Raw genomic sequence first — 18502 nt, 5'->3', positions numbered from 1 at the left:
AAGACGCTGGTGGCATCCTAGCTGTCAACCGGTCCCTGGTCACCTCTGTCCTGATGCAGACGTGGGACTCCCAGAAGGTTGGAGAGCAAACAAAGGCATGGAGGAGGGGCCCAACAGAGGGGCCGAGCTTGCAGGACAGCAGCCCAAGGCCAGGGCCCTTCCCATCAGCATTGGCTCGGTCCCATTCCCTATGCTCACCAGAACAAGAACATCTGAGAAGAGGGATGTGCATCTGCAGGTCCGCCTCGTGGATCCACATCCTGGCCTGCCTTCCAGATGGTGCTGGTCATCCCCACACTGACCATCTCCGCAAGACAAAAGGCATCCTGGGGAAGGCTGAACGGAGGCTGGACTGCATGGTCACTTTGCTGCTCAGCTCAAGACACACCTGCCTCCCGGGGCTGCTGGGCTGAGCTGCCCGTGCGCAGCAGCTGCTGCCAGCTGCTCTCGGGGCACGGGCTGCATGGGGCAGTCGAGACACAGAAATGTGAGACACGGCGTTGGACCAAGCGAGCTGACCACGTGGGCCTCAAGCCCGTGGAGCCCAAACTCCTCTGCCAAGCAAGGCCCAGGATGTTGGTCCGAAAGGCTGTGCAAGGGCTGCGTGGGGACTGAAGGCCCCTCCAAGCCCCCTCGCCTGCTCCAGCTCACCCCTTCTTGTCTCAGGACTCAGGGGTCATTAGAACCCAACTGTCTCCTTGCTAAACCCCTGAAGAGAGCTGCTGCCTTGAGGCAAACCCTCCCCCAACCCAACCCCACCCCACCCAAAGCCATAGCACTCACCCCTCCACAACCACTGTGTCCCAGCCCCTCCGCGTCCCACCACCCCACGATGGTGCCCTCGGGGCTGGGCCATAGGCGAAGAGCCTGCTGGAGTGTCTCCGCACTCGGCCAGGTGCTGCCTGTGTCCGGGGGCAGGAGGTGCCCACAGCTTGACCAGGGGGTGCTGAGGAAAGGCTGGTTGGGGCAGTGGAGCAGGACAGTCAGGCCCAGAGCAGGTTGCTCAGCCCCAGGCCTGTGTGTACCCCCGGTAGAAAGGGCAGACCTACCCCTTCCCCAGTGTCTTCCTTTGCCCATTTCTGTCCCTTTTGGGTCCTGACTCCTCTGTTGAGCAGCACCTGCACCCCAGGGGACCCAGCATGGCCCCTGACCATGCAGAGGACCTGGAGCCACAGCCATGAATGTACTGGGCGTTGAGAACAGCCCAGCAGTAGCCAGTGCTCCCCAGGGCTCCTGGAGAGCCTGACCCCATCTGTGAGGCGTGGGGTGAGACGGGGTGCCACCGGCCTCCACAGGCTGGAGCCCTCGAGGAGCTGCTGACAATCCCAGCACTATGACCAGCAGCCACGCTTTCATCACCCTCACAACCCTGCAAAGTTGGCCTGAGCTGAGCACACATCGGCGCGCCGCGCCTGAAGAGCAGAAGGGGACGGCCTCTCAGCACTCAGCTATTTTTAGGGCTGCCTCTCAGAGCAGCTGCCGAGCCAAACAGGCCCAGCCAGCCTGCGGGGCCAGTAGCTCACAGGCCTCAGGGCTGCCCTCAGCAGGAGCCTGTCCTACAGAGACCCTCCATGGCCGGGCAGGAACAAGCATGCTACACCCTGCCCCCTGGTCCTGGGGAAAGCACAGTACAACCTCCATCCTGCCATCCCTTCCCACCTGTACCTGAGCACCCTGCCTTGGCAATGCCACCGTCTGCCACCACCACACACAAGTCACAGGGTCCAAAGAGACCCCCGTCGCTGTGACTGACTGCAGACCCGCTCTCTGCAGCAGCCCCCGACCCCACCACAGCACCGCAGCTGCCCACTCCATCAAATTTCCCTGGGACGCATGGTGAGAATGCTGGGCTGAGAGAGGGAGAGGCCTGGTTCTAGTGCCCAGATCCAAGGAAAGCATTCTTTAGCCCAAGGACACTGCAGCCCCCTGCCCTCTGTCTCCTGCACAAAAGCCAGTCCCCAGCGAGAGACCCACTGCCATGTGATTGCAGTGTTGACAGCAGGACAGAACAGCCAGAGGTTTCTAGGCCTGCGTCTTGAAAGCAGGGCACTGCCTGTGCAGACAGGGCGGCGTGCACGCACTGTGCTGGCCACGGCAATGGGCCAGGTCCTCTGAGTCCCCAAGGCCTCCAGGGCTATGGGCACCGTCCTGCTGCCCCTTGGCCCCAGCCCGAGTGCTGCCCAGCCTACAGGCCACAGGCTGCCCAGGTGAGCTTCCTCAGCCCGTACCTCTGAGCAGCCTGTCTGCCCCAGATCACTGCAGACCACCTCCAAAAGTCCAGTTCTCAGCCCCTCCCTCGGAGCAGCCCATCTTCCCCTGACCACTGCAGACCACCTCCAAAAGTCCAGTTCTCAGCCCCTCCCTCGGAGCAGCCCATCTTCCCCGGATCACTGCAGACCACCTCCGAAAGTCCAGTTCTCAGCCCCTCCCTCGGAGCAGCCCATCTTCCCCGGACCACTGCAGACCACCTCCAAAAGTCCAGTTCTCAGCCCCTCCCTCGGAGCAGCCCATCTTCCCCGGACCACTGCAGACCACCTCCAAAAGTCCAGTTCTCAGCCCCTCCCTCGGGGCAGCCCATCTTCCCCGGATCACTGCAGACCACCTCCGAAAGTCCAGTCCCAAGCCCTGCACAACACCTCCCACCCACCTCCACCTGCACACGCCGAGGCAATCCCCGCCTCCAGTGTGGACCACCACTCCAGCAGCACTGCTCTCCCAAACACACACGCTTTAAATAGTCCAGTGACTTCCCCACCACTCAAAATGAAACCACTCCTTGGCATGACAACCTGGTTCCATTACAGGAACATACACCAAGAAGCTACACTGTGCGGGCTCTGGGCAGGGGCCGGGTACAGCACTGAGCAAGGCAGACAGGGTCCCGCTGTGAGAGTCTCGTGCAGGCCGGCGGGGGTCAGTAGGCAACACGCGTCCTGAGGAGACACCCCGACACGTGGACAGAGGCAGGGGGAAGGGCTGGAGACAGGCTACTGCCCCAGCCGGCCGCCGCCCACTGACACCACCCAGTGCATCTACGGATGCTGAGGATCCAGCAGGAAGAGCAACACGTCCAATTGTTGCTCCAGAGGTGAGACAGAGAACAGCGCAGAAGCAACAGGGGAAGAGACAGTGGTGAGAGCTTCCCAGGACTCGTGAAAATCATCAATCCACAAAGTCAGCAAGTCTAATGAGTAACCCCGACTCAGGCAATCACAAAAGAAGCCATGCCAGGACCCACCATGAGACGACCACTGGCAACGACGACATGACCGCAAAGCCACCCCAACGTCTCCCTCCAGCGTGTCACGGCCGCTGACCTCTCAGAGCAAAGCTGGAAGTCAAAGTCAGGGACACCCTGCCTGGACCTGTGGGAGGCGCACCCACCACCCCAGCATTGTACAAGCAGCACACACCCTGCTCAGGGTGAGGGTAAAAAAAAACATCTTCAGACAAACAGAAAGAGACGGTGGTTATCAGCAGATCCTCACTAAAGGAAATCCTAAGAACAAATGTTCAACAAATGTTCAACAGGAGGAAAATGATTCCTGAGATGAAAGAAGAACGAGCAAAAAAGGAAGTGGTGAGTTTTGAAGCTCATCAGATTTCACAATCTAAAGCAGTAACATCTTTGTGGGCTTCACAAAAAAACAATTAAAATACACAGTAACAAAAGCATATAAACATAAATATGAAAGGGCTGGATTAGAATAAGGTGGTCTAAGGTCCCTATGTAGTTCAGCAGGAGAGTAAAGACACAATGAACTATGCACATTAAAATTTACAGGATAGGGCCGAGCGCCGCAGTGGCTCACGCCTGTAATCCCAGCACTTTGGGAGGCTGAGGCGGGCAGCTCACGAGGTCAGGAGATGGAGACCATCCTGGCTAACACAGTGAAACCCCGTCTCTACTAAAAATACAAAAAACTAGCCGGGCGAGGCGGCGGGCACCTGTAGTCCCAGCTACTCGGGAGGCTGAGGCAGGAGAATGGCATGAACCTGGGAGGTGGAGCTTGCAGTGAGCCGAGATCGTGCCACTGTACTCCAGCCCGGGTGACAGAGCAAGACTTCATCTCAAAAAACAAAAAATTTATAGGGTAGGCTGGGTGTGGTGGCTCATGCCTGCAATCCTAGCACTTTGAGAGGCTGAGGCGGGTGGATCATTTGAGGTCAGGAGTTCGAGACCAATCTGGCCAACATGGTGAAACCCCGTCTCCACTAAAAATACAAAAAAAATTAGCCGGATGCGGTGGCACATGCCTGTAGTTTCAGCTGCTTGGGGGGCTGGGGCACAAGAAAAACTTGACCTGGGAGGTAGAGGTTGCAGTGAGCCAAGATAACGCCACTGCACGCCAGCCTGGACAACAGAGTAAGACTCCGTCTCAAAAGAGCGAGACTCCATCCCAAAAAAAAAAACGGCTGGGCGCAGTGGCTCAGCCTGAAATCCCAGTACTTTGCGAGGCTGAGGTGGGCAGATCACAAGGTCAGGAGATCGGGACCATCCTGTCTAACACGGTGAAACCTCATCTCTACTAAAAATACAAAAAATTAGCCAGCCATGGCGGCGGGCGCCTGTAGTCCCAGCAACTCGGGAGGCAGAGGCAGGAGAATGGCGTGAACCCGGGAGGCAGAGCTTGCAGTGAGCCAAGATTGCACCACTGCACTCCAACCTGGGTAACACAGCAAGACTCCGTCTCAAAAAAAAAAAAAATTTTTACAGGGTAACTACTAAACAAATAAAAGTAATGATAAATTTCCCTAATAATAGGGGGGAAATGAAATTTAAAAATCAATGCAAAATAAGATAAAAGAAAAACAAACAAAAATATAGGACAATAAAAAGCACAAAATAAAACAGTAGACATGAGTCCAAATATCAGCAATGTAGATAAATGTAAACGAAATCAATGTTCCAATTAAAAACAAACATAGCCAGAGTGCCCGGGCACATTCGCTCACACCTGTAATCCCAGCACTTTGGGAGGCTGAGGTGGGCAGATCACGAGGTCAAGAGATTGAGATCATCCTGGCCAACATGGTGAAACCCCATCTCTACTAAAAATACAAAAATTAGCCAGATGTGGTGGTGGGCGCCTGTAATCCCAGCACTTTGGGAGGCCAAGGCGGGCGGATCACGAGGTCAAGAGATTGAGATCATCCTGGCCAACATGGTGAAACCCGTCTCTACTAAAAATACAAAAATTAGCTGGGCGTGGTGGTGGGCACCTGTAGTCCCAGCTACTTGGGAGGCTGAGGCAGGAGAATCTCTTGAACCTGGGAGACAGAGGTTGCAGTGAGCTGAGATTGCGCCACTGTACTCCAGCCTGAGCGACAGAGAGAGACTCCGTCTCAAAAAAAAAAAAAAAAGGTCAGAGTAATGAAAACGAAATCTAGATACATGCTGAATAATCAAAGACACATCTAATATGTAAGGATATACAAGATTTTAAAAAAGGGTAGAAAGATAGCTAACAGGCAAAAATTATCTAAAAGAATGCTTGCATCAAAGTCAATACTAAAGACAAAAAGCATTACTAGCTATAAAAGCAGTCATACAATGACAAAAAGTTCAAAATACCTAGAATTACAATTCTAAACATGTATGTACCTAATAACACGGCCTCAAAAATATATAAAGTGGCAGGGCATAGTGGTTCATGCCTATAATCGCAGGACTTTGGGAGGCAAGTAGACTGCTTGAGTCCAGGAATTCAAGACCAGCCCAAGCAAAACACGGCAAAATCCAGTCTCTACAAAAAATACAAAATTTAGCCAGGTGTGGTGGTGCACACTTATAGTCCCAGCTACTCAGGAAGCTGAGGTGGGAGGATCGATTAAGCCTGGGAGTTCAAAGCTACAGTGAGCTGTGATCGTCCCACTACACTCCAGCCTAGGGGACAGACTGAGATCCTGTCTCAAAAAAAAAAAAAAAAAAAACAAAAAAAAGGCCGGGCGCGGTGGCACAAGCCTGTAATCCCAGCACTTTGGGAGGCCGAGGCCGAGACGGGTGGATCACGAGGTCAGGAGATCGAGACCATCCTGGCTAACACGGTGAAACCCCGTCTCTACTAAAAAATACAAAAAACTAGCTGGGCGAGGTGGCAGGCGCCTGTAGTCCCAGCTACTTGGGAGTCTGAGGCAGGAGAATGGCGTAAACCCGGAGCTTGCAGTGAGCTGAGATCCGCCCACTGCACTCCAGCCTGGACAACAGAGCTAGACTTCATCTCAAAAAAAAAAAAAAAAAAAAGGTATAAAACAGAAACTGACAGAACTGTTAGAAAAATAGACAAATCTACTCTCAGATTATAAGATTTTAACATACATTTCTAGTAGACAAAAAAAGGAAACAGACTTGAAGACCACAATAAACCAAGCTTGATCTAATGGACAAACACTGCACCATCAACTGCCAAACACACATTCCTTTTAAGCATAAACAGAACATGTATTAAAATTGACCTCATACTGAAACAGAAAGCAAGTTCGAAACAAAGAATTTTTTTTTTTTTTTGGGGGAATCTTACTCTATCGCTGGAGTGCAGTGGGGCAATCTCGGCTCACTGCAACCTCCGCCTCCCAAGTTCAAGGGATTCTCCTGCATCAGCCTCCCAAGTAGCTGCAATTACAGGTGCGCGCCACCACACCTGGCTACTTTTTATATTTTTAGTAGAGATGGGATTTCGCTATGTTGCCCAGGCTGGTCTCGAACTCCTAACCTCTGGTAATCCACCCACCTCAGCTTCCCAAAGTGCTGGGATTACAGGTGTGAACCACCGGGCCTGGCCAGTCAGGTCATTTTATTTTTTATTTTATTTATTTTTTTTTTTTTTCTTTTTTTTTTTTCAGTCAGGTCATTTTATAAGTGTATTATTTCAAACATTCAAGGAAGAAATGATTTCAATTTTACATTAGTTACACCATGATACAGCAAAAGAGGAAATACTCATCTCATTTCACAAGGAAATCTTAGCACCAAAACCTGATAAGGACTACAGAAGGAAGGAAGCACACAGACCCTAGACACAGATGCAAAAGTCCTAAACAAGATACTAATCATCTAAACCCACCAATGTGGACAGGTGTGGAGGCTCACACCTGGAGTCCCAGCTCTCTGAGAAGCTGAGATGGGAGGATCATTTGAGGCCAGGAGTTGGAGACCAGCCTGAGCAACATCATGAGACCCTGTCTCTACAAAAAATTTAAAATTAGCCAGGCCTGTGGCATGAACCTGTGGTCTCAGCTACTCAGGAGGCTGAGGCAGGAGGATTGCTTGAGCCATGGTCACGCCACTGCACTCCAGCCTAGGCAACAGAGCAAGACCCTGTCTCAAAAAATAAATAAAATAGGCCGGGCGCGGTGGCTCAAGCCTGTAATCCCAGCACTTTGGGAGGCCGAGACAGGCGGATCACGAGGTCAGGAGATCGAGACCACCCTGGCTAACACGGTGAAACCCCGTCTCTACTAAAAAATACAAAAAACTAGCTGGGCGAGGTGGCGGGCGCCTGTAGTCCCAGCTACTCGGGAGTCTGAGGCAGGAGAATGGCGTAAACTCGGGAGGCGGAGCTTGCAGTGAGCTGAGATCCGGCCACTGCACTCCAGCCCGGGCGACAGAGCGAGACTCCGTCTCAAAAAAAAAAAAAAAAAAGAAAAGAAAATCAATTTATGTAATTTACCACAATAGCAATGGAAAGATAAAAATTATATAATGCTCTTAATAAAAGTATTTGATTATATTCAACATCCATCCATAATGATTTCTTTAAAAAGCCTTTGCAAGTCATGAATAGGATGGAACTTTTTAACTGCATAAAGGGTATCCACCAAAAGTTGCAGCAAACATTGTCCTTAATGGTAAAACACTAGAAACCTTCCTTAAGGTCAGGACAGAACAAGTGTATCCACACAACTATCCATATTCAACACCATACTGTGACAATCGGCACAGTTAGGCAAGAAAAAGAAATAAAAGTATGAGGATTGAAAAGAAACAACTTTGTCTTTTGCAGTAAAATCACTGATTTCTTTCAAAAATCAACTGAATTTCTATATGTTTGCAACAAACATAATAAAAAGCTGACTTTTACTATGACTTCTAAAATACAAGCATCTAGGAATAAAGGTAACAAAGGATATGCATGACAGCAGAATCTCGTAAAACTCAAAATACATTCAAGACCTAAGTAAATAGCTTGGTCATGAATTAGAAGACTTAGTACCATACAAATGTCAATTCTCCCCTACCTGCTCCACAGAGTTAAAAAACTTCCAATTATAAGCCAAATGTGGCTTTGTGTGAAACTTAAGAAGATAATTCTGGCCAGGCGTGGTGGCTTATATCCGTAATCCCAGTACCTTGGGAGGCCGAGGTGGGTGGATCACCTGAGGTCGGGAGTTCGAGATCAGCCTGGCCAACATGATGAAACCCTGTCTCTACCAAAAAAAAAAAATACAAAAAATTAGCTGGGTGTGGTCGTGGGCACCTGTAATTCCAGTTACTCGGGAGGTTGAAACAGGAGAATCGCTTGAACTCGCGAGGCGGAGGTTGTAGTGAGCCGAGATTGCACCACTGCACTCCAGCCTGGTGACAGAGTGAGACTCTGTCTCAAAAAAACAAACCAAAACAAAACAATCAGACAGGCGTGGCGGTGCACACCTGTAGTCCCAGTTGCTCAGGAAGCTGATGTGGAAGGACTGCTTGAGCCCAGGATTTAGAGGTTACAATGAGCTATGATTGAGTCACTGTACCCCAGTCTGGGCCACAAAGTGAGGCGCTGTCTCTAAAAAACAAAAAGATGGCCAGGCACGGTGGCTCACACCTGTAATCTCAGTACTTTGGGAGGCTGAGGTGAGAGGATCACTTGAGCCCAGGAGTTCAAGACCAGTATGTGCAACATAGGGAGACCCTGTCTCATAAATAAATAAATAAATAAATAAAAACAAATTACTAAACCTCAACAGAAAAAACAATCAAGTGGGAAGAGCAAGGTACAAAGTGGCCCAGCGCCTGCTGAAGAGTGGATGGGGTGCTCTGGGACATGGGCACCTGGAGGACACTCTGGGAACCCGGCAGACAGAGGCAACAGACAGGCACTGACACACACCCCGTGGGCCACCTAGGAGCACCATGTGTAATGGTGCTGAGCCAAAAGTGCCGCAAGGAAACCCAGGGCACAGGCCTCCCAAACGACAGCCCAGCATGCCCGGTTCAAGCTCCTGGGGACACACTTCTCCAGCTGCCTCCCAGAAGGAGAACTAAAATGAGACCAGCATCCCAGCCAGGAAAACGGTCAATGTGCACACTCCACCAGGCTGACACGGGGCGCGCACCCAGACGCTGCTCAGAGAGCAAAGAGATGCTAATAATTGGACGGGGGCATTTTCAACACAGCCGAGAAAGGATGACTATCTCTAAAGAAACTGCTGACACTGAAGCAGAAAAAAAGAGAAAGAAAAACTGGCAAAGGAACAGGAATTTCACTGACAAGGAAGTACAAATGGCCTAAATTAGTAGCCAGAGAAATTCAAGTTAAAACCACCATACCACTTCACACCCACCAGACTGGCAAAAATTAAGTCAGATGAGTGCTGGCACAAATGTGGAGCAGTGGGGACTCTCGTCCCTGTCAGTGGGGGCCAGAGCAGGCACAACCACTCTGGAAAACTGCCCAGCAGTAACGCTGAGTGTGTGCACACCCCCACCATAAATCTTGGTAGCTGGCGGCACACGCTTAAGAGAGGCCCTGCCCATCCAGGAAGACACACAGAAGGCAGGCACAAGGATGTCCATAGCAGCACAGGGCTTGTAATTAGCAAAAAAAAAAAAAAAAAAACAAAAAAACAACTGGAAACAAGCCAAGGTCCCTTGACAGAAGCAGAGCCGAGGTGCGATCATGCCAGGGCACAGTACGCAGCAGTGAAGATGCCGAAAGCCATCAGCACAGATGCAGCCCAGAAACTTCATGGCTGGTAAAAGTGAGGGGTACAGAAGAACACAGGAGGAACGAAGCAAAAGTAAGTAGCAGACTGTCCAAGCGTGCATGGACAGGTGGCACAAGCACAAAGCAAAGCTGGGGGCAAGCCTGCCTATGAGGGGCCCTATTCCAGGACAGGTAAACGCAGGAGCTCATTATGAGGCTGAGCCTGTTCTACGAACAAACTGCATGTGCCCACCCGGACAGCTGCGCCGCTCGCCCCTCCGCCCATCAACTCCACTCCACACCAACGGAACAAACCCTGTCCTCCTGCCTACCCTTCCTCCCAACCCTGTCCAGGCCAGAGCCCGGGACCCCCCAGCACTTCGTGCTGCCCAGCCCAGGTGCCCCCATCTACCCCCTGTCCTAACCAGCCTTCTCGAAACCTGCCCTACCCACACCCTCCCCACAGACACCAGAGTGGGCTTTCCAGACCCCTGGAGAATAGAGCACAGCTCCACAGTGGGGCTGATAAGGCCCCCACCTCCCTCGGGTCACAGACTTTGCTGCTCATTCGGAGGGACCCAGGAAGCTGCTGCGGAGGTTCAGCAAGGGAAGGCTATGTGCTGCAGTGCTGGAGCAGGGAGTGCCAACAGCCGGCATGAAGGTTCTGGGGCTGTGGGTGAGGCAGTGACTCACAGGGACAGACAGGGGAAGAGTTGTGGGGCCGTGGGACCTGACATTGAGGCAATCGCCAAGACCTGGAAAGGAGAAGCAGCCAGGCCTGGGGAGATGCTCCTGGCTTGGGCTTTGAGGCCCCCGAGGCTTCCCAGAAGAGAGGCAAGTAGGCACATCTGCAGTGCTTGGCCCCTGACCTTGGGCAAATGCTGACCCTTAGGTCTCATATGGATATGGGGTCCTTCGGGAGGCCCTGCCAGGTGCAAGAGTCGTGCTGGGTGGCCATCCTTCCTGTCCATCCTTCCTGTCCACTCAGCATAACCAAAGCCCTGAGGTCCCAACCCTGCGCTCCAGGAGAGCAACCCCAACACCACGCTCAGAAACGCAGGTTGTGGGAGCCACAGGAAAGCACGAGAGGCCCACCTGCAGCTGACTAGTGGTGGAACAACTCAATGCCACGTGGGGTCCCCTCCAGGCATACTGGACGCTTCCAGTGCCTGGAGGGTCCGCTCACCCTCCCATCTCCCCAGGGAGAGCTCTCACTACCCCCACCTGCCTCCTCTTCTAGCCTGCTGTCTATTCTAGAACCAGAACTTTTCCGGAGAGTGTCTCTTTCTCCTCCCTAGCCTGGGAGCTTCCTGAGCAGCAACTACCAAGTCATGAAGAAATTACAAAAGTTTCAAACTGAGCAGGAGTCACAGGGAAGCTGCAAGTCCAAGGAAAGCTGGGCTATGGCCGGAGGGTAAATCTTGTCCAGTCGTTACCGCTGGGAGACCGGGCGCCCCCTACCAAATGCAGAGCAGCCAGCCTTCCGCAATGGCAAGATCAACAGGGAGGCGCAAATAGCAGTACTGGCTTGGAGAGGTCTCTAAATGAGAGACAGCGCCAACCAGGTACCCGCGAGGACGACCCCGCCCCGCAGGACAGGGCATCTCCACCGCGCGCTGGACGGAGGATACAACGGAGTCCTGCGCGCCCCGTGCGCCGTGGGTCGCTCCCAGGCCGAGATCTGACAGTGTCGCCGCCCGCGAAAGGAAGCGTGTGGTACCCGAGAGAGGAAGCACCCTCGTCGCCCCAGCCCGCACCGCATTGAGGCAGGTGTGCAGCTGTGCAGGTGCGGTTGCGGCGAGCCAGGTGAGCGCCGCCCGGGAGCCCCAAGGTCCCGCCGGGCCTGAGCAGCACAGGGTCCTCAGAAGCTGAGCGCGGCCCCGGACGCTCAGGACCTGGGGGACTGGGGCCGCGCTCGCCAGCGCTGTGGGGGGCGGCGGCTGCGCGCATCGAATGGGCTGGCGGGCACGGAAGGGGGCGACCAGGGCTCCGCTGGGGGATCCGGGCCGGGAGTGGGGCGCGCGGAGGCCGCGGCCAGGACACCCCCGGCAGGTGCCCGGCGGGAACAAAGCGCGGCGGGCGGCGCGTACCTGGGCACGCAGCTGGGGCTGGAGCCGTCCACCTCCCAGGTGGCGAACAGGTTCATGGGCACGGGCGTGTTGAGCGCGCCGGGCGCGCCGGGGAGGCCGAGGCGGCCTCGCTCGGCCATGGCGCCGGCCCCGCCGCTCCCTCGGCGGCCTGGGGCTGCGGCCGGGCCGCGGACGCGCGGCGGGCGGGCCGGGCGCGCGGAGGGCGGCGGCGCGGTCACATGGCTGCCGGGCTGCGAGGGGACGGGCCGGGCCCGGGCATCGGACAGGCCCGCGGGCGGCGACGAGCTGCGGCCGCTCCGCCCCGCCCCGCCCGGAGCCCCGCCCGCGCCCCGCGCGCCCCCGGCCGTCCCGCGCGCGCCCGGCGCCCTCCGACCCGCGCCGGCGCCGCCGATTGGCTGGGCGGGGCGCGAGCTCGCCGCCTCGAGTCCAATCGCCGCCGGCGCAGCGCCCGCCGGAAATGAGGTGCGCGCGCGCTTCCTCCAGCGGCGCCTCTCGGGGCGTCCCCGCCCGCCGGTGCGCGAGAGCGCGCACTCACGCGCCTGCGCACAGGCCCCGCCCGGCGCGCCCCGCCCCGCCCCCCGGGAGCAGCGGGCAGGGTCCGGGAGAGACGCCGGGGTCCCCTGGGTCCTGGCCAACCTCGGGCGCCGCCCCCTAAGGAAAGCTCATCGTCGCCCTGGCGATGCCCGCCTCCCCACGCGCGGATTCCCCGGCCCCGACGCTTTCCCGCCTGCACCCCGCCATGCCCCGAGTCTCCCCGCCCCCGCTGCCCTCGGCGCCCCTTGTGTCCTGCCGACCCCCGCTGGGTGGGCCGGGCTGTGCTGGCCTCGCCCGTCCCCGAGCCCCTCCCCCGCGCCCCCCTGCGCGGGTTCCCCAGGACGGAGGTGGCCGGGCCTGGCGGCGGCCGCGAAAACGCAAAGCCGCTCGGGGCGCCAGGCTCCCGACCTCAGCCCCCTGGGCTCCCAGATGCCCCCAGGCGCCCTCTTTGCGTCCCAGCATCCTTATTCAGCGCCGCTTTTCAGAGTTGAACTCAGGACAATGGAGAACAAATGTCTGGAGCCAAGGCTGGCTCCTGGTCCTGGAGTTTACAGTGAACTTGAGGACCCAAGCAAAGAGGAGGCGATAGCTAGAGCCGCCGGGCCTGACGTCTAGGCTCTGGGGCTCAGGGAGGGTGGTTCCCCCATCTGTTTGGCAGCGGCTCTGGTCCAGCACCAGATGCTGCGCCGAGATTTAGGAAACGGTTTTCTGGCCTCTCTTCTGTTTCATTGTTTCACAGTTAGTTTACAGTTGCTTTTCTCTCCGCCCTGTGTCTTGTTGTCTACAAGTAGTTTTACTGAAACAAATCCAGCCCAAGCAAATTGACTTGGAGCTGGTTTCTCCCCTGGCCCATGGGGCTTGCCAGCCCAGTGCCCCTGTCATCTCCTTCTGCAAAGGCCCTCATGCCCCTGCTTCCTCCGTTGAGAGAGCTCAGCCTCCAGCTGTAACTCCTGTATCTAGAACTGCAAACAGCTGCGACTGCTTAAAGCCAGGGTCCCACTTGGGAGAAAACAAGGGAATCTGTGTTTCACACGTGCTCCTGGCTCCTCTGGGGTGGTACACTGAGAGCCACGAGGGTCTGTCTGACCTCGGCCAGCTGACTGGCGTATTGTCTTACGTTGCTGCTCGGAGGGCAGAACCTGTGGATCTCATACCTTTGAGACAGGGTAGGGGTAGAAGTGACTATGTCCAGAGAGGGGGTAGCCGTACCCCAGGAGGACAGGGCTGGCTGTGATGGGAGGGCAGGAGACAGGCACCCATTGACCCCAGAACTGAGCGTACGGAGCTGCTGGACCTGGCGAGTGTGCAATTGCAGTCAGATGGATGGGCCGCCTGACACATTGTGCCTGTGTGCGCCAGCGTCTAACCCAGGCAGGGACTACAACTGGGGGTCAAGTGAGGAGATGCGGGGTGACTAAGCCGTGCACGGCAGAGCTTGGCACCAGCTGCCACCATTGAGCAGTGCCCCTCCTCTGTGCCAGGCACCGTTGTGAGGCCTTAAGGGACATGACAGCTCTGTCCCATCCCAAGTGACAGAAGAGGAGACGGCGGCCTGTAAGGTTATGCAGCTGCCAGAGGTCAGGATGTGACCCATACAGTCTGTACCAGAGTGGCCCCAAGTACCCGTATGGTGGGTCTACATCAATGCTTCTGCCAAGCAGGAAGGCAGGGACACAAAACACACCATGCATCACACCTGTGACCACATTTATATTTGTTGTTAAGGTGGGATGGTGGTGATGGGACTGTGGTCTTCTCTATTTTCCAAGTGGACAGATGTCCTTTGGGTGATCAGAGTAACTTTTTAGCCAGAACCTGTTATTTGCACTTCCCTCCTCTGCTGGAAAATGACGCTGTGCTGGTCCTTCTCTTGTGGGCTGTGGGTCACAGGGGGAGATCCCTGAAGGCTGGGCGGCACCCCTCCCCATGACCCCATGACCCTGGCATGGTGTGAGCCCCCACCCCCATGTTTGGAGCACTGGTGCTTTCTCTGGTAACGTTTTCTTTAAAGCAGAAACTTGGTTTGAGACAAACCTCTCGGATGACTGGGGTGGCTGGGCATGGTTGGGGAGGAGGTCCAAGAAGAGGGTCCTTCAGAGCCCTGGAGTCCCAGGAGGACAACCTGAAAGCTGGTCCTACTACGTGCTGCCCCGGAGCCCGGGAGGTTGTGGGAGTTATTATTTAATAAGGTAAAGCCTCAAGGTTCCGAATGCTTGAATAGGACTCCATTCGTATTAAAAAGACGAATCCCCAACCCCTGGCCATGGGACAGGATGGGCCGAGGCCTTTCCCCTGTCCGCCTGGCTTTGCTAGGTCCCTCCACCTAGGGTCAAGGCTCGGGCTTTTCCAGTCGGGCACCAGGACCATGGGCTCCTTGGAAACACATTCATCTCCTCAGCCTGGGCTAAGATGACACAGACACACAGCAGGCCCTGCCGGAGTCAGAGAGTCGGGGAGGGGCCAGTCAGATGAGTGGCAAGGGCCTCCTCCAGGGCCAGCACTGGTCAGTTGGCGGCTCCAGCCCACAGCACCCCTGCTCTTCCTCCTGCCAGGAGCTGGGCTGAGGAAGCAGCCCCATGTGGCCAGGTCCCTGCCCAGCCCATGCTATGGCTGAGGGACAGAACTGCCGAACCCCTAGACAGGCCCTGCCACGTCCACTCCCGTGCTTGGAGCCCGTGGCCATCACTGAGGCTGAGGAGGAAACGTCACAAAGAAGGTACAGCAGGGCCTTCCTCCTGGAGGCATTTTCTGGGGGCCATCTGGGGGATGGCCAGGAGCTCTGAGACCGCTGAGATCACTGCACCGCAGCCACACCTGCGGACAGTTCCTACGGTCACCCTCAGAGCAGCTCAACTACTGAGAGTGAGGCCTGGAATCAACCCCGGGGTTGTAGAGTAGAACAGGGTTAGGTGAGCTGTGATAGAACCTGATAGAATATTCTACAGCTGGCAGAAATAGTGAGTTAAAAGTAGCTGAAAACAGACCAGGCGCAGGGGCTCACACCTGTAATCCCAGCACTTTGAGAGGCCAAAGCCCACAGATCCCTTGAGTTCAGGAGTTCAAGACCAGCCTGGGCAATATGGCAAAGTCCCATCTCTAACAAAAATACAGAAACATACCTGGGCATGGTGGTGCGCGTCTGTGATCCCAGTAACTTGGGAAGCTGAGGTGGTAGAATCACTTGAACCCAGGAGGTGGAGGTTGCAGTGAACCAGGATCACACCACTGCACTCCATCCTGGGGAACAGAGCCAGGTTCCATCTAAAAAAATAAAGATCAAAAGCCTGGGCACAGTGGCTCATGCCTGTAATCCCAGCACTTTGGGAGGCCGAGGTGGGCAGATCACCTGAGGTGAGGAGTTTGTGACCATCCTGGCCAACACAGTGAAACCCCGTCTCTACTAAAAATATAAAAAATTAGTCGGGCATGATGGTGGGCGCCTGTAATCCCAGCTACTCAGGAGGCTGAGGCAGGAGAATCGCTTCAACTCAAGAGGCAGAGGTTCCAATGAGCCAAGATTGCGCCACTGCACTCCAGCCTGGGTGACAAGAGTGAAACTCTGTCTCAAAAAAAGAAAAATGTATGTGAAAATACATGTCCATGTAAAGTATGTATTTACATGTTAGTGATTATACATGTGAAACACCTATTTTCAGGTGTAGAAAAATATTGACAGGGTACAAATTAATCCAAAGTATTAAGAAAGTATCTGTGTGGTGGGGATTCCATTGATTTGGTTTCTCCTTTTTCCTTACCTTTATCTCCTATTTTCTCCACGATGAACATGTGTTAACTGTGGAGGGAAAATCAAACCACAGCAGGGTGAGCTGCCACCGGCTGGAGAGTCGGGCGCCATCTGACTGGGGCTGCACCCCGTCCTAAAAAAACCAAATGAACAAAGGGAACCCTCACCCCATGCAACAAACTACCGAGGATGATCTTTGTAAGAATACTGAATGTTTCACTAGGGTAACATTCTTTTCTTTTCTTTTCTTTTCTTTTGAGACAGAGTCTTGCTCTGCCTGTCGCCCAGGCTGGAGTGCAGTGGCATGATCTCAGCTCACTGCAAGCTCTGCTTCCTGGGTTCACACCATTCTCCTGCCTCAGCCTCCTGAGTAGCTGGGACTATAGGCATCTGCCACCACACCTGGCTAATTTTTTGTATCTTTAATAGAGATGGGGTTTCACCACGTTAGCCAGGATGGTCTCGATCTCCTGACCTCGTGATCCACCCACCTCGGCCTCCCAAAGTGCTGGGATTACAGGCGTGAGCCACCATGCCCAGCTCACCAGGGTAACATTCTTAATATCAAAGGAAATCATACACATCCATAAGACCATTAAAAAATTCCCAGTGGAAAATGGTTAGAGAAGCTACAAAAGATTCACAAAAGAACAAGTGAGACAGTTGCCACTACTATCAGGAATTGTAAATTATAAAAAGATGCACATGGCTGGGCGCAGTGGCTCACATCTGTAATCCCAGCACTTTAGTAGGCCGAGATGGGCAGATCACCGGAGGTCAGGAGTTCAAGACTAACCTGACCAATATGGTGAAACCCCGTCTCTACTAAAAATACAAAAATTAGCCGGGTGTGGTGGCGGGCACCTATAGTCCCAGCTACTTGGGAGGCTGAGACAGGAGAATTGCTTGAACCTGGGAGGCGGAGGTTGCAGTGAGCCAAGATCGTGCCACTGCACTCCAGCCTGGGCAACAGAGTGAGACTTTGTCTAGAAAAAAAAAAGAAAAAGAAAAAAAAGAAAAGATGTACATAACACCTTCTCTTTGATACAGGCTAATCTAGACCTAATACAGACCTAAGGTTGTGAGGACATCCTCAGTGTCCTGCACGCTGCTCCCCTCCTGGGTTAGGTACAGGCAGCGCAGCTCCTTCACCCGGCACCTGGAGCAGGGCCCAGAGCAGCCCTGGAGAGCGGCTTGGCAGCGTCTTGGAAGATTTGCCTGGGCTCATGGGTATCCCATGGCATCCTGCAGGTGACACTGGAAATGTCAACAGGGACGCAGGTCCAGGTGTGTGAGATATTTCAAACAGCAACACTTACAGAAAGGAATGTCCGGTCCTGGGAAAATGACAAAACTTGCCCTGGCACATCCACCCCATGGGATGGGAAATAACCAGCTAGACGGAGACTGCCTCAGTTTTAGCAGCATGGGGAAAGTCTCATGATATGTGATTGTGTGACAAATCAGGATGTAAAGTTGAGCACAGCCTGACCTGGATTCTGGAGTAAAACTCTCCCCTCTTGACTGTGGTTATCCTGAGCCCCAAGAATAAGAAGGACCTTGATGCATAAATTTTAATACTTCTGTCTTTCCCGCAATAGAATATTATCACAGTAAGCCAGGACATAACTTAAATATTAGAAAAGAAAGGAAAACACCCACGCCCTAATACAGAAATCAGCCAAGGACATTCACAGACATCAGAACAGCAATTACCGCAACACGTGTCAGCCAAGACCCAACCTCAGGGCTCTTCGTGCGGGATGGATTTCTGGTTTTGTTAGGTTTTGTTTTTCTTTTTTTTCTTTTGTTTTCTTGACAAGGTCTTGCTCTGTCAACCAGGCTGGAGTCCAGTGGTGCCATCATGGCTCGCTGCAGCTCGGATCTCCTGGACTCAAACTATCCTCCTGCCTCAGCCTCGCGAAGTGCTGGGATTACAAGTGTGAGCCACTGTGCTGGGCCCCTAAGGGTTTGTTTGTTTGTTTGTTTGTTTGTTGAGACAGAGTCTCCCTCTGGAGTGCAGTGGTGCTATCTCGACTCACTGCAAGCTCTGCCTTCCGGGTTCACGCCATTCTCCTGCCTCAGCCTCCTGAGTAGCTGGGACTACAGGCGCCCGCCACCACGCCTGGCTAATTTTTTGTGTTTTTAGTAGAGATAGGGTTTCACCATGTTAGCCAGGATGGTCTTGATCTCCTGACCTCATGATCCGCCTGCCTCGG

At 54.3% G+C, this 18502-nt stretch overlaps 1 protein-coding gene and 1 long non-coding RNA gene across 10 annotated transcripts in view; both read right to left on the bottom strand.

Annotated features, from left to right (window-relative positions):
• PACS2 (phosphofurin acidic cluster sorting protein 2) overlaps positions 1-12324 on the bottom strand; it is an 87173-nt gene extending 74849 nt beyond the window's left edge. For 8 of the 9 annotated variants that reach the window (XM_045397677.3, XM_045397680.3, XM_045397678.3 and 5 more), the window contains exon 1: positions 12005-12324. In XM_045397677.3, coding sequence (XP_045253612.1) covers positions 12005-12123 — 119 coding nt within the window. In that variant the 5' untranslated portion in view covers positions 12124-12324. Of the gene's footprint in view, positions 1-198; positions 475-12004 lie in introns of those variants that run through there. The other variant, XM_065547541.2, reaches the window with a different exon arrangement.
• A 3333-nt stretch (positions 12325-15657) lies between these two features.
• Positions 15658-17540, bottom strand: LOC135971610 (uncharacterized). Its single transcript, XR_010587863.2, has 3 exons — positions 17357-17540; positions 16294-16416; positions 15658-15799 (listed from the first exon to the last, which is right to left on the bottom strand). It is a non-coding gene; the product is annotated as an uncharacterized lncRNA (long non-coding RNA).
• Between the last annotated feature and the right edge of the window lie 962 nt (positions 17541-18502).

The sequence above is a fragment of the Macaca fascicularis genome, chromosome 7 (assembly GCF_037993035.2).
Source record: "Macaca fascicularis isolate 582-1 chromosome 7, T2T-MFA8v1.1".
Lineage (NCBI taxonomy): Eukaryota > Metazoa > Chordata > Mammalia > Primates > Cercopithecidae > Macaca > Macaca fascicularis.
The sequence above is the reverse complement of the archived record's forward strand: the minus strand, read 5'-3'. Positions and strand labels throughout refer to the sequence as shown.